This window comes from Fundulus heteroclitus, chromosome 20, assembly GCF_011125445.2.
Source record: "Fundulus heteroclitus isolate FHET01 chromosome 20, MU-UCD_Fhet_4.1, whole genome shotgun sequence".
Classification (NCBI taxonomy): Eukaryota; Metazoa; Chordata; class Actinopteri; order Cyprinodontiformes; family Fundulidae; genus Fundulus; species Fundulus heteroclitus.
In genome coordinates, this window is record NC_046380.1 from 23,301,600 (window position 1) to 23,313,621 (window position 12,022).

General features: G+C 36.3%; 1 protein-coding gene across 1 annotated transcript in view; it reads right to left on the bottom strand.

Annotated features, from left to right (window-relative positions):
• The window catches only part of LOC118556622 (protein mono-ADP-ribosyltransferase PARP3-like), a 25,666-nt gene extending 16,713 nt beyond the window's left edge, over positions 1–8,953 (bottom strand). Inside the window, exons 1-7 of the mRNA XM_036152159.1 lie at positions 8,818–8,953; positions 8,358–8,532; positions 8,155–8,280; positions 1,477–1,656; positions 1,248–1,386; positions 246–469; positions 3–158 (exon numbers count right to left, since the gene is read on the bottom strand). Coding sequence (XP_036008052.1) covers positions 3–158; positions 246–469; positions 1,248–1,386; positions 1,477–1,656; positions 8,155–8,280; positions 8,358–8,525 — 993 coding nt within the window. The 5' untranslated portion in view covers positions 8,526–8,532; positions 8,818–8,953. The remainder of the gene's footprint in view (positions 1–2; positions 159–245; positions 470–1,247; positions 1,387–1,476; positions 1,657–8,154; positions 8,281–8,357; positions 8,533–8,817) is intronic.
• Positions 8,954–12,022: the final 3,069 nt, after the last annotated feature.

Sequence of the window (12,022 nt, forward strand, 5' to 3'; positions counted from 1 at the left end):
ACCTTATACATTTCTGTACTTTTAGCCACCAACGAGAGCTTGCATTTAAGAGAGATGTAGTCTTGGTCTATAGGATGGGGAACTTTCTCTATCATCTCTTCCTGAGCCTTCTCTGTTTCTGATTTCAGTGTCTGGGCGAGCTCAATGTCTGCCAGCACCTTAACAACAGCATTTAAAAAGGACATTAGAGCTGACAGAACGTTCGAAAAAGACCACAAATACACCCCCCTGAGTGAAAATCGTACCATAAGCATCTCCTTCTTCTGTTCGACAATCTCTTTGGTGTCAATGGTTGGCGGTCTGGTTCTGCCGAAGTTATGAGGAATTGTGGTGAAGAACTTCGATGAGAGTTCTTCCAGGCGTCCTTTTCCACCTTTTTGATTCATTGCAGCTTCGATCTCCTCCAAAACGTCAAAACCCTTTGCAATCTGTACCTTACTGAGCTTACCCAAAGGCATCTTCTTGATGTCTGCAAAATGAATAAAAAAAGAACGCATACCAAGCCACTGGTCAAATCAAGGGTTTCAATTACTATGAAGGCTTTCAGCATATGTGCGGATTTGTGCATTTCTCCGCAGCTAGAACCTCAATTTCATCAGGAGTGCAGCAAATACCGAACTTTGTGTGCCAGCAGCCTCACAATGTCACTTTTTGACTGGCATGAAGAGCGTAAGCTGGTCATTCCAGATGATTAGTGAGATCCTCCCTTCTTTCGCAACAGGACCGAGCCCAGCTTCTTATTTTCTGATGAAGGGCCGTAGATCGTGGTGAACTTACAACTACTGCTACCAGGCTCATCCAGTCAGTACCCAGGAATGAGTTAGGCTGCCATAACAACCACAATTTTATTATTGGAGTTTTGTGCATGCTTCAAAAGGTCAGAATAGTAGTGCTCCGTCAGGGATGAGGGGGGAAGCGTGTAGCAATCTGGCCACATGCGCCATCTCCAACACCCTAGAGACACCATGCACGTTAAGGTGGTATGTGTGGAGGAGCCACAGGATTATATTATTTTAGATGTAGACAACAAAAAAAGCACCACGAGAAATGACAGGTGAAAAAGAATTAGCAGAGCTACATTTCTTGCAAAGATTAGAAGAAGCCTCAACCTGATCTTCGATCTTCTTACTTTACTACACTTTGAAGCGAAACTTTAGGCCAATCTTTTTTAAGGACAGGGATCTACTCCCGGCTATATAAAAACAGTTTAATGAAAATGGTTGGTCATGTGACAAACGCATACGCACCTAAATTCATGCATTCCATCGCCTCCTTGAACATGTCGTTGCTGAAAATGAGCTTGATAAGTTTCTGTGTAGCTCCATCAAGAGTGCACGGGAGGACATTTTGGGAGACTTTCGCTGCTCTTCCATCAACAGTGTCCACCTGTGGATCCAAAAAGCACATGCATATGAAAACACAGCAGCTGTGGCTACTAATAGCTTCGTGCTGCACATGGACGAGCCGTTTCATTACCTTGACCTCAGCATCCTGCTCGCCGTCCACCTCAATCAGTGTGTACTTCCCAGGGTGAGAGACGAAGTTCGCCCGCTCTCCCCAGCTGTTCTTTGTCTTGTCTTTAAACTTCTTCTCAAAATCCTTCACAGCCAACTCAGGCTTAGCAAACGGAGTCAGTTTGTTTTGTCCCATTTCCCCCTGAATAAAAGCAAAAAAAAAAAAAAAAAAAAAACTTGTTTTAATGTACTCATTATTACCAGTGTTTATTTACCATTCAATGGGATAACAAATATTTTTCTTATGTAATAAAATACCGTCACCGAAAAGAGTTATCTGCTTTATGCAACATGGATTTGAAGGTTTTTAAAAATCTTAACATCAGACAAAACGTTAAAAGAATTTAAATAAAAATGAAAAAAATATGTCCTGGACCCAGGGTTTTAAACTGCGGACCAGGTACTATTGGTGGTACTTAAGCTGCCCTTAGTGGCCTCACAAGCTTATTTAACAAACAATTATGTCTAAAAAGCTAGTTAAAGGACCTGATCCTGCCCAAATTTTAACTATGAGTAAGGAGAATTGGTTAGTTTGAACTGTAAGGCCCGCTCCCAACAGTTTTCCCCTACATGAGAAACCCTCCTTCTCTCCCTCCTGGTCTCCTCCCAGTAGACATTGCATGAGACTAAATACGTATCTCAAGCTCGTGCACAATCCTCAAGGCTTCATCGAGGGACCTTTCTTTGTTTTTGTTTGTTTTTTTGCATAAATTGCTAAATCTCGGGTAAATTATATGTTCTTCTGAGAATGGTTAACACCCTTTGTTATGTCATTGGCAGAGAAAGTTGTCCCTGGTTGTCCTCGGTTCACTCTTTCGCTCGATTATGCAATCAGTCAACAGTTAAAATTCTGACTTCAAAGGGACACTCCCTGTTCATGTTTTTTTTTTTTTTTTCCAAATTAGAACTTTGAACTACTGTGTAAGACGGTATAATTAAATCACCATCCCTTTTTTAATTTGTTTTATTTAAAAATCTGTTTTATTTAAAAATCTCCAACCACACATTTGTGTGCCAATTAACATTTTTGCTTTTCTCCCCTATTTTTGCTTATTTCCTCTAATAATCCTCTATTACTGTGGTTCTAAAGGTATTTCAATATGGCGATACCTAAAAAGTGTTATATTTTTTGAGGTGTTGCTAGTTTTCAAGTTCCAGAACCTCTGACTTAAACCATATTTTTGTGGTGGCAGTGCACCTTTTTTGAGGCAGAATATATGAAATTGTGATGAGGGTTACAGTGATGTGAAAAGTGCTCCCCTCCTGATTTCTTATGGTTTTGCATACAAGTTTAAATATTGGTAGGCAACACAAGTAAACACAGGACACAGTTTTTAAGTTAAAGTTTTAATATTAAGATAGAATATTAATATTAAGAAATAAATACAAACCTACATGCCCTGTGGGACAAAGTGATTGCCTTCCCTTGTGAAAACATATGGTGGTTTATCACACCTGGGTTCACCTTCTCTAGCCACACCTGTTCTCAATCAAGAAGTTCCTTAAATAGGACCTGCCTGACAAAGTGAAGGACATGAAAAAGCTTACGACATGATGTGGAAAGAAGGATTTTTGATAAAATTAAAGAAGATGGGAATTGGGGGTTCAATGTTTAATTGGATAAATGATTTTCTCAATAATAGATCAATACAAGTAAGAATAGGGAAATAATTATCAGAAAATCTTTATTTTGAAAATGGTATTCCTCAAGGAAGTATAGTTAGTCCATTATTTTTTTCCATTATGATTAATGATATGTTTGAGGATGTGGAAAATAATATGGGTGTTTCTTTATTTGCTGATGATGGAGCAATTTGGAAGAGGGATAAAAATATAAGTTTCATCGTTAAAAAAGTTCAAGAAGCCATTAATAAAATAGAAGATTGGTCTTTTAGATGGGGATTCAAGATTTCTGTAGATAAAACTAAGATTTTGTTTTTTACAAGGAAAAAAGTTTCTGAAGAATTAAAGTTACAAATTTATAAATATGATTTGGAAAGGGTAAAACAATTAAAATTTTTGAGTATATGGTTGGATGAAAGGCTTACTTGGAAAGTTCATATTGAGAAGATGATTGATAAATGCAAAAGAGTTATAAATGTTATGAGATTTTTGGTTGGGAATGAATGGGGAGCTGAGAGGAAGGTATTGAAATCAATTTATACAGGATTAATTAGGTCTGTTTTTGATTATGGATGTATAGCTTTTGGTTCAGCATCAGTTTCATTACTTAAAAAAATGGATATTGTTCAGTATCAAGCTTTGAGATTATGCACAGGGGGCATAAGAACTACACCAACTTCAGCATTACAAGTAGAAATGGGAGAAATGCCACTAAAGTTGAGGAGATTACAATTACTTTCCACTTACTGGTTTCAGTTTGGGAATCATTGTGAAAATCATCCATGTCAAGAAATTTTAAAACCAAGTTGGGAAAAAGGTAAGAAGAAATTAAATTCTTTTGGGTGGATAGCAGATTCTAATACAGATCTTGAGTTATCTCAAATAAATGGCAGTAGTACAGTTATTAGATCAATACTTCATCCATCTATCCTACCTGAAATTGATGTAGATTTAAGCTTGTTGTATAAACGGAAAAATAAACAGGATATTTTAGATTCAAATATGGTTGAGCAATATATAGATAAAGAATACTTTGGATATGTAAAAATTTATACAGATGCTTCAAAAGATTCAAATAATAGGAATGGTGTTTCGTTTGTAGTTCCAGAATTTAATTTTAAATCAGGTAAAAGAATTAGTAATGAAGTTTCAGTTTACACAGGAGAAATGTTTGGCATTATGTTAGCATTAGAATGGATTGAAGAAATTAGACCATTAAGAAGTGTAGTTTCTTCAGATTCTAGTTCAACATTATATTCATTTAAAAACAATCATTCAGATAGCAGACCGGATTTATTGGTAGAAATTCAGCAACTATTATTCAGAATTCAAGCAATGGGATTAATTGTTTATTTTATATGGATTCCTTCTCATATAGGAATAAAAGGGAATGAGATGGCAGATAAATATGCAAAAAGAGCAAGTAAATACAGTTTAATTGATATAATAATTCCATTTAGTAAAGGTGAAATAAAATCAGTAATTAAGAAAAGGATTAGAGCAAGGTGGCAGAAACAGTGGGAAGAAGAAAGAACTGGAAGATGGTTTTTATAATATTCAAAGAAAAGTAGGATTAACGAGGATAACATCAAGGAATAGAAGGGAAGAAACAGTAATGTCAAGATTACGTTTTGGACATACAGGGTTAAATAGCACATTATTTAAAATGGGGATTCATGATACAGGAAAGAGTGATTTTTGTTTTGTTGAAGAAACAGTGGAGCACGTTATATTAGTTTGCAGTAAATATTATATTGAGAGAAATGAATTGATAAATAGATTACAAAACAGTAAATTAAAGTTAAACATAAAATATCTTTTAGACATGAACACCAAATCAGAGGGTTATACTTTATTATTAAGATATCTTAAAAAGACTAATTTGATAAAACGGATTTAGTTATTTATTTATTTATTTATTTTTATTATTTATAGTAGTAGGATATTAGAGTAGGTCATCCCGATTCACACTCCATTTCAGTTGGTGGCGATAATGCACCAAAAGTTGTTTGGTTTTTTTTAATGGCCAACCGCCATTAAACAAAAAAAGAAGAAGAAGAAGAAGAAGAAGAAGAAGTGAAGGACATCAAAAGACACTGAAATGCTTAACAGTGTGCTGAGAGCCAATGAAATTTAGGAACAAATTAGAAAGAAAGTGGTTGAGATCTATCAGTGTTGAAAAAGTTTCAAAGCCATTACTAAAGCTTTGGGACTCCAGCGATCGTCAGCGAGAGCCATTATCCACAAACGGGGAAAACATCGAACAGTGGTGAACCTTCCCAGGAATGGCTGGCTGACCAAAATTACCTCAAGAACACAGCGACAACTCATCCAAGAGGTCACAAAAGACCTACAAACAGGTCCAAAGAACTGCAGGCCTCACTTGCCTCAGTTAAGATCGGAGTTTATGCCTCCATCATAAAAAGACGAGGCAAAAACCACGCTCATGGTAGAGCGCCAAGACAAAACCACCGGTAAGCAAATAGAACAACAAGGCTCATCTCAATCTGTCCAGAACATAACTTGATGAACTCCAAGACTTTTGGAAAAATAATCTGTAGACTGACGAGACAAAAGTTTTATTTTTTTCAGAAGGTGCGTGTCCCATTGCATCTGGCGAAAGAAATCAGAAAGAGAGAAAACACTTTTTCACAACACTGTATGTTGATATTCCAAATTATCATCTTTTTTTCCCACAAAAAAAAAAAATCCCAATTCAATTTTATAGCAATAACGATAATAGAATATGCTGCTGTTAAAAAATGCATAACCAAGCGTTTAGCTCCTGGGAAAAAATTGGAAGAGATTTCAATAAAATGTAGTTTTACTATCTTGTGTCAAGTTTTATTGCTATTTAGCAGTGTTGTATAGTAACGAATTAAAAATACTTCACTACTGTACTTAAGTATATTTTGGAGTACTTTATACTTTTCTCGAGTATAAAATGTTTTGATAACTTTTACTTCACTATATTTCTGAACTTAATTGCATACTTTTACTTCAATACATTTTCAATGTTTGGTTTAGTTACTTGTTACAAAAAGAGAGAGAGAGACTCATGCACGCAAGTATTTTGACCCCACCTACTGATTGACTGCGGGACTTGCCTGGGCTTGTTCATCACCACCAACAGGATAAGAAGTTGGTTTAGTGGTATAGCAGGTTAAATTAGCTTTGTGGTATAGGTAAAGCATCTAATAGCAGAGAGTCCTAATTTTCTTAATTAAATGATACCTGCAGCAGGTGTATCTATTAGCAGGTTTACCACTTCCTGTAAGTTAACTAGACCTGGTTTATCAATTAACCATGTTCTTAGTATACACCCCCTGGTCTAAATTTTGCCTGCACTTGGTTGTGTACAATTTTAAAGTGCATAGCACTGACCTTACTTGAAGAAGGAAAACTGAAAGCTTACAAAAAGGTTGTATCTTCTGTCTAAATTTGGTCTAAATTTCTCCTGCACTTGGCTGTTTATATTATTTTAAGTGAATTTGACTTTCTAAGTTTACCAAAATCTAAAAAATTTCATTCAAACTGCATTTGCTTTGTCTTACTTTTTACTTATACTTTTTACTAAATTACTTGAGTACATCTATTTTTACAGTAATTTTCATACTTAAGTAGAAGACATTTCAGATTCTTTAAGACTTTAACTCAAGTAATATTTCAGTCAGTGACTTGGACTTTTACCAAAGTCATATTTTGGAGAGGTACTTATACTTTTACTTGACTCCAAGATTTCAGTACTTTATACAACACTGCTGCTATTTAGTAAGGGCCTACATTAGACTAGTAGGACTCTAAGATTGTTTTTAACAGTGCAAAATTTGATTTTCATTTAAAAGAAACATATTATTATTAAGTTTTAAAAAGCACACCGGTATCATAAAAGCTGCTATGTTGGGTGTCCTAAAAATATTTTTCATTTTCCTTTTTTGACAAACACTGAACTAAGTCATGTTTAAAAGTACATAGGATAAAAATTCAGCTAACACTGGCCCATACTTTTTAATTCTCCACAAAAATTAAGGGTACAAAGCCAGCTCTCATGTTCCTTTACCTATAACCGTTATGTCTGTATCCAAAAAGGTTTAGTTCAAGGTCATTTTAATTAAATGATTTACACATACAACTCTTTCGATAAAGATTTTGCTAACAAAATATTTAATAAAAGTGAGTCTGAAATGAAAATGACAGGACAGGAAAAAAATAAAACTGATGTCTGTGCAAATCTACAGAACAAAAATGGGCAGAAACTGTCAGTGACACCAGGATCTCTCTACTGTGGCAGATTGTCAACAAATTATAACTTTTCAAAATCTGAAAAAAATCACATCACCCATCCATGATTCCTTTATGGAGCTATGCCTGAACTTGTCTGGTTAAAAAAATGTTTTTTTACACAATTTCTGAGTTAAAAGAAGCAATTTTATAATAACTGTCTGGATTCATGTGTTGAGCTCTGCTTTCTGTTGCAGTACTTGAGTCTTGTGGGGGAATCAGCCACGACAGAAGAAAGTACTACTCTAGACCTGAGTTCAGATAAAGCAGACAAAATAAAGAAGAATAAAAGGAAAGTACTTTGGTAAGAATCTGAGTGTTAGGTTTCTCTTTTCTCAACCAGAGGCAGAGGGCCATTCAAACTGAGGCTTCTGTTTGAGGCAGTATCCTGTTAAACGGGACCCTTTTTTCCCCCACTGTCACCACGTGCTTAATCAAGAGTTTAATGCACAATCAAAGCAATTCGCGGAGATTTCTTATGATGCCTCTTTTCCCAATTGGTGTTTTGTCATCAACTGACTGTACTACCATCAGGATAAAACTGAATCTCATAACTCAATCAGAATGTGATTGCATGACTGAATGCGTCAGACTGCATGGGTTTAACTTGAAGTGAATCCGGACCGGATTTGCGGAACGCGATGGTGAAATATCTTGAGACGACCATCTGTTTTTATTTGGCTTTATATAAACCGACTTCACTCAAATGGATTTAATTACAGTAGATGTAACCTACCACTCTTCCCCATCTGTTCCATGTGTAGTACGAGTTGTTCGCTTGTATAACTTGGATGACGTAAAACTTGTTGTTGTTGTGTCCTATGTTTGTCTGGTTGAGCATGCAGTCGTAGTCCTCGTACACCTGTTGGAGACGATACAGGAGATTGATCACAGTTCAGCCTCGTTTATAGATGCGACAGATAACTGCTGGTGCTCTACCTCTCCTGAAGAAACGGAGCAGTGCTCATCCATCTTCCTTTTGCCTTTAGCTTGTTGCCCCGCAGCCAGGAGCGCTTCTTTTGCGGAGGTGAAGGCATCCTTGGGCTCTTCCTTCACCTTTTTCCCCCCTGCTTTGGCAGCAGAAGCCGCTCTTCTCTTAGGGGCCATGCTCACGCTGCAAAACCAACACAGGAACTTGCTATGCGTATTGCTGGATATGCCGTCAGGCAGAGCAGGGACATGCCCCGACTCGCCCAGTGGACCGATCCTAGCCGGATTTTATCAAGATATATTCAAATTATCACGGCTATTTGTGGTATTTACCATTCAAGTATTGCAGTAAGTTATAAAGACATCCATTAAAATGACAAAACATTCAGTTTTGGAATAGCTGCTCGCTTCCTGGGTTCACCACTAACTAATAGAAAACGAGATTAATGTCCTTTAACAGGGAACTTACCTCTTAAATAACTAATATATGAACAGCGATAGATCTTCAGTCGGGGAATATTCCCAGCAGACACGACACACTTCCTGTTGCTGGCTCACGCTGGTTTATGGGAGCATAGACATGATGTCTGTGAGCATAGGCAGAGTAGCAGTAGACCCCGCATCGACCGCTTTTGCCTATGTGTGCTGACGGGATTTGGGGTCGCCATCTTGGGGCGGTCGACAGCTCAGCTCAGTGTAATGTGTTGACCAGGCACAGAATCAATTTGAATCAACTATAACTCGTTGAATATTGAACTAATTTTCACGTTTTTTTTTTGTTTTGTTTTTTGTTTTTTTGCTTATAACAAATGGTCCAGTGCGTTTAAATAATCTCAGTGGGGTTAAAAGTAATAGAATCCTGTGACAGGATGTATGTATGTTGCAAAACACAGGCACTCATACATTTTTATACGTTTTTTATTACTACATAAACAAACACATTTGTACATGTGTATATCTATCTATCTATCTATCTATCTATCTATCTATATATATATATATATATATATATATATATATATATATATATATATATATATATATATATATATATATATGCTGTTTAATCACAAATGTCTAACAAAGCCCTGGTGCATTCACGGAGCAGATGCAACTTTGGAGAGACTAAGTCACAAAGATTTGGACGTGCAGACCTGTATCTCTCTACATAATATTAGAAAAATCACATTCTAATCAAAAAACAAATACTTCTTACTTCTGACAAGTTATCCCTCGAGCCCTGACGTAACTAGTCCCTCGATTTAAACAAAAATAAGCCGCACAGTGCTGAGGCATCATTCATGTGTTCAGCTTGAATCAGCAGGATAGGGTAGTAGGACGACCGCCCCAAGATGGCGGCCGTAATTCCTACGCAGCAACAGTCAGTGCGGGGTCTACTATTATATTATGTCTATGCATGGGAGCACAGATAGAGGTTTGCAAACGCCGATCAAAGAGGCTGGCAACTACGTAAGATCTGTATGGCAAGCGAAAGAATGTTTCTAAAAACAACTTTTAATAAATAGAAGGAATTTTGAAAAAAATCAACCACGTTGTGTGTTTTAATTTTCTTTCTTCAATATTTGCATGGCTCTGGCTTCTTCATTTGTGTATCTTTTCATTTTAGTCTGCACAATGTAAAGATTGTACTTTTCTTACTATTGTTGACCTTCTCAGGTGTGCTGGTTGTTGCAAATAAAGCGTGAAAAAAACATGGTAACGTACAGTATGTCCTCCAGCGCTTCCTGCGGTCGCCACCTAGCGGTCAGACACGAAAACACTTGGATCTTTTAGGAAGGTATTTTCCTTAATGTTATTTTATGGAACTACCTGACCTCACGTTGGGGATAAATTAAATATACATGATCTTTGATCATTTTGCCCGTAATATTACCCATTCTGTTAAAGAAATAAAGCACTTCGCCACAATTAGGTCTATTTTATTAAAGTCAGGGCAGAAAGTCAGGGCAGAAAAAGTCAGGGCAAAAATCATTAATCAAAAAGATTAATACTTAACACAGTAAAACACTGAAAGTTTTATAGAAGCCCATTTTAACCATTTGAAAGGGGAAAAAAGAGCAGTTATGCCCTGATTGGGAATTCAAAAGTCATCATTTCACTGGTAAGAAGTACAAAGTAATCGTTTTTATTTATTTGACCATTTCATTAGGATTACTTTGAACATTTAAATTAGGATTTATTATGCTGTAATTATGGATTTGTGTCCAACATACGATTTTCAAAGTCAAGATCAAGACTTTTAAAACTGGGGGGGAAAAAAATTGTTTCACGCCAGTACTACTTTGAAAATGTAAATTATGAATTTTAAACTCATAATTATGATTAAAAGCAACTTTTTACAAGTTGCACCAAAAGGGCAACAGACAATTCCACACATTGTCCTTTGATTTTTATGAAGGAGTATACAGATATGACGGTCATGTTATACACTGGATTTCGTCACAATCAATGTTGTTGCACTGTGTGTTTCCCCAGGTAAAGCTGTAATAAACCATTTAGAATGAAAATAGTTTTAATTACTGTTGATTACACACGCTGCAAAAAGACACATAATAAGTAAGTTAATAATCATTTTCAGTATTTACACAATGTTATTTTGCCACAGCAAAAAAGAACCTTTACACAACTCCCCCCTCCCTAAGGTCTGCCAACCAGCAGCTCCTTATTGTCCCTAAATCAATAACGGAACCTAAGAAGAGATCGTGTCTTCGCTGTAACGGCTCCACAGTCATCCAATCTACCTTTGGATGTCAGGCAGGCCTCCTCTCTTTCAGAGTTTAAGACTCTTCTTAAAACACACCTGTTTGCTAAAGCATTTTGCACATCCTGAGATGTTGACTCTATTTTTTTTTTTCAACCATTTTACCAGTTTTTAACTATCTTATTTTTCTATTTTAGCTAGTCTGTGTTTTACTTGTCAATTTAAATTTTACTGTTATTTTCATTTGTATGTTTATCACTTTAATTAAAGGGGGTATGCTATAGTATGGATGGTTTTGTCAGGTTTGTAAGCATCCCCCTTTTTTAATATGGTCAAACACTTAAATATTAGATTTCACTAGGACACAGGATGTGGCTCCAAAACCTGTGATCTTCGTCTTTGGAGGCATTTGCAAACTGGTTACGTGGAGTAATGGCTTCTTCATCTCTGAGTGGTCTTTCAGTCAATGTCAGCACAGGACCGCTTTCACTGTGGACATTCAGACTCTCTCATCAGCTCCAGTCAACTTTTGCATGAATGTCACTTTATTTTTTATTTGTTTTAGCTCTCTGGGGTTGATATGTACATTTCTCATCAAAACATGTTCGTCTTTGGGGCACAGTCTCCTTCCTGAATGGTGCAATGACTATACATTCACAAGCCGTTCAGACTTCTACAGATGAACTTGACACATTCAGGCATCTGTAAACTCTACTTGAGGATGACCCACACTCTGCATTTAACTTCCTCCTGATTTCTATTTATGTTCTCATGATGTCTCACAAGGAGGGATTGTGTTTGAAGTGTTGATTTAAAATAACCTTTTGACTTTGATGAAATTAGTTAAAATTGTCTGGAAAATTGTCTATGATACCATTATTAACTTTTCTACATTACTTTTTTATGATTCTTTGGATTATCTTGGTGAGTCTAATGGACCTGAAACAAAAAA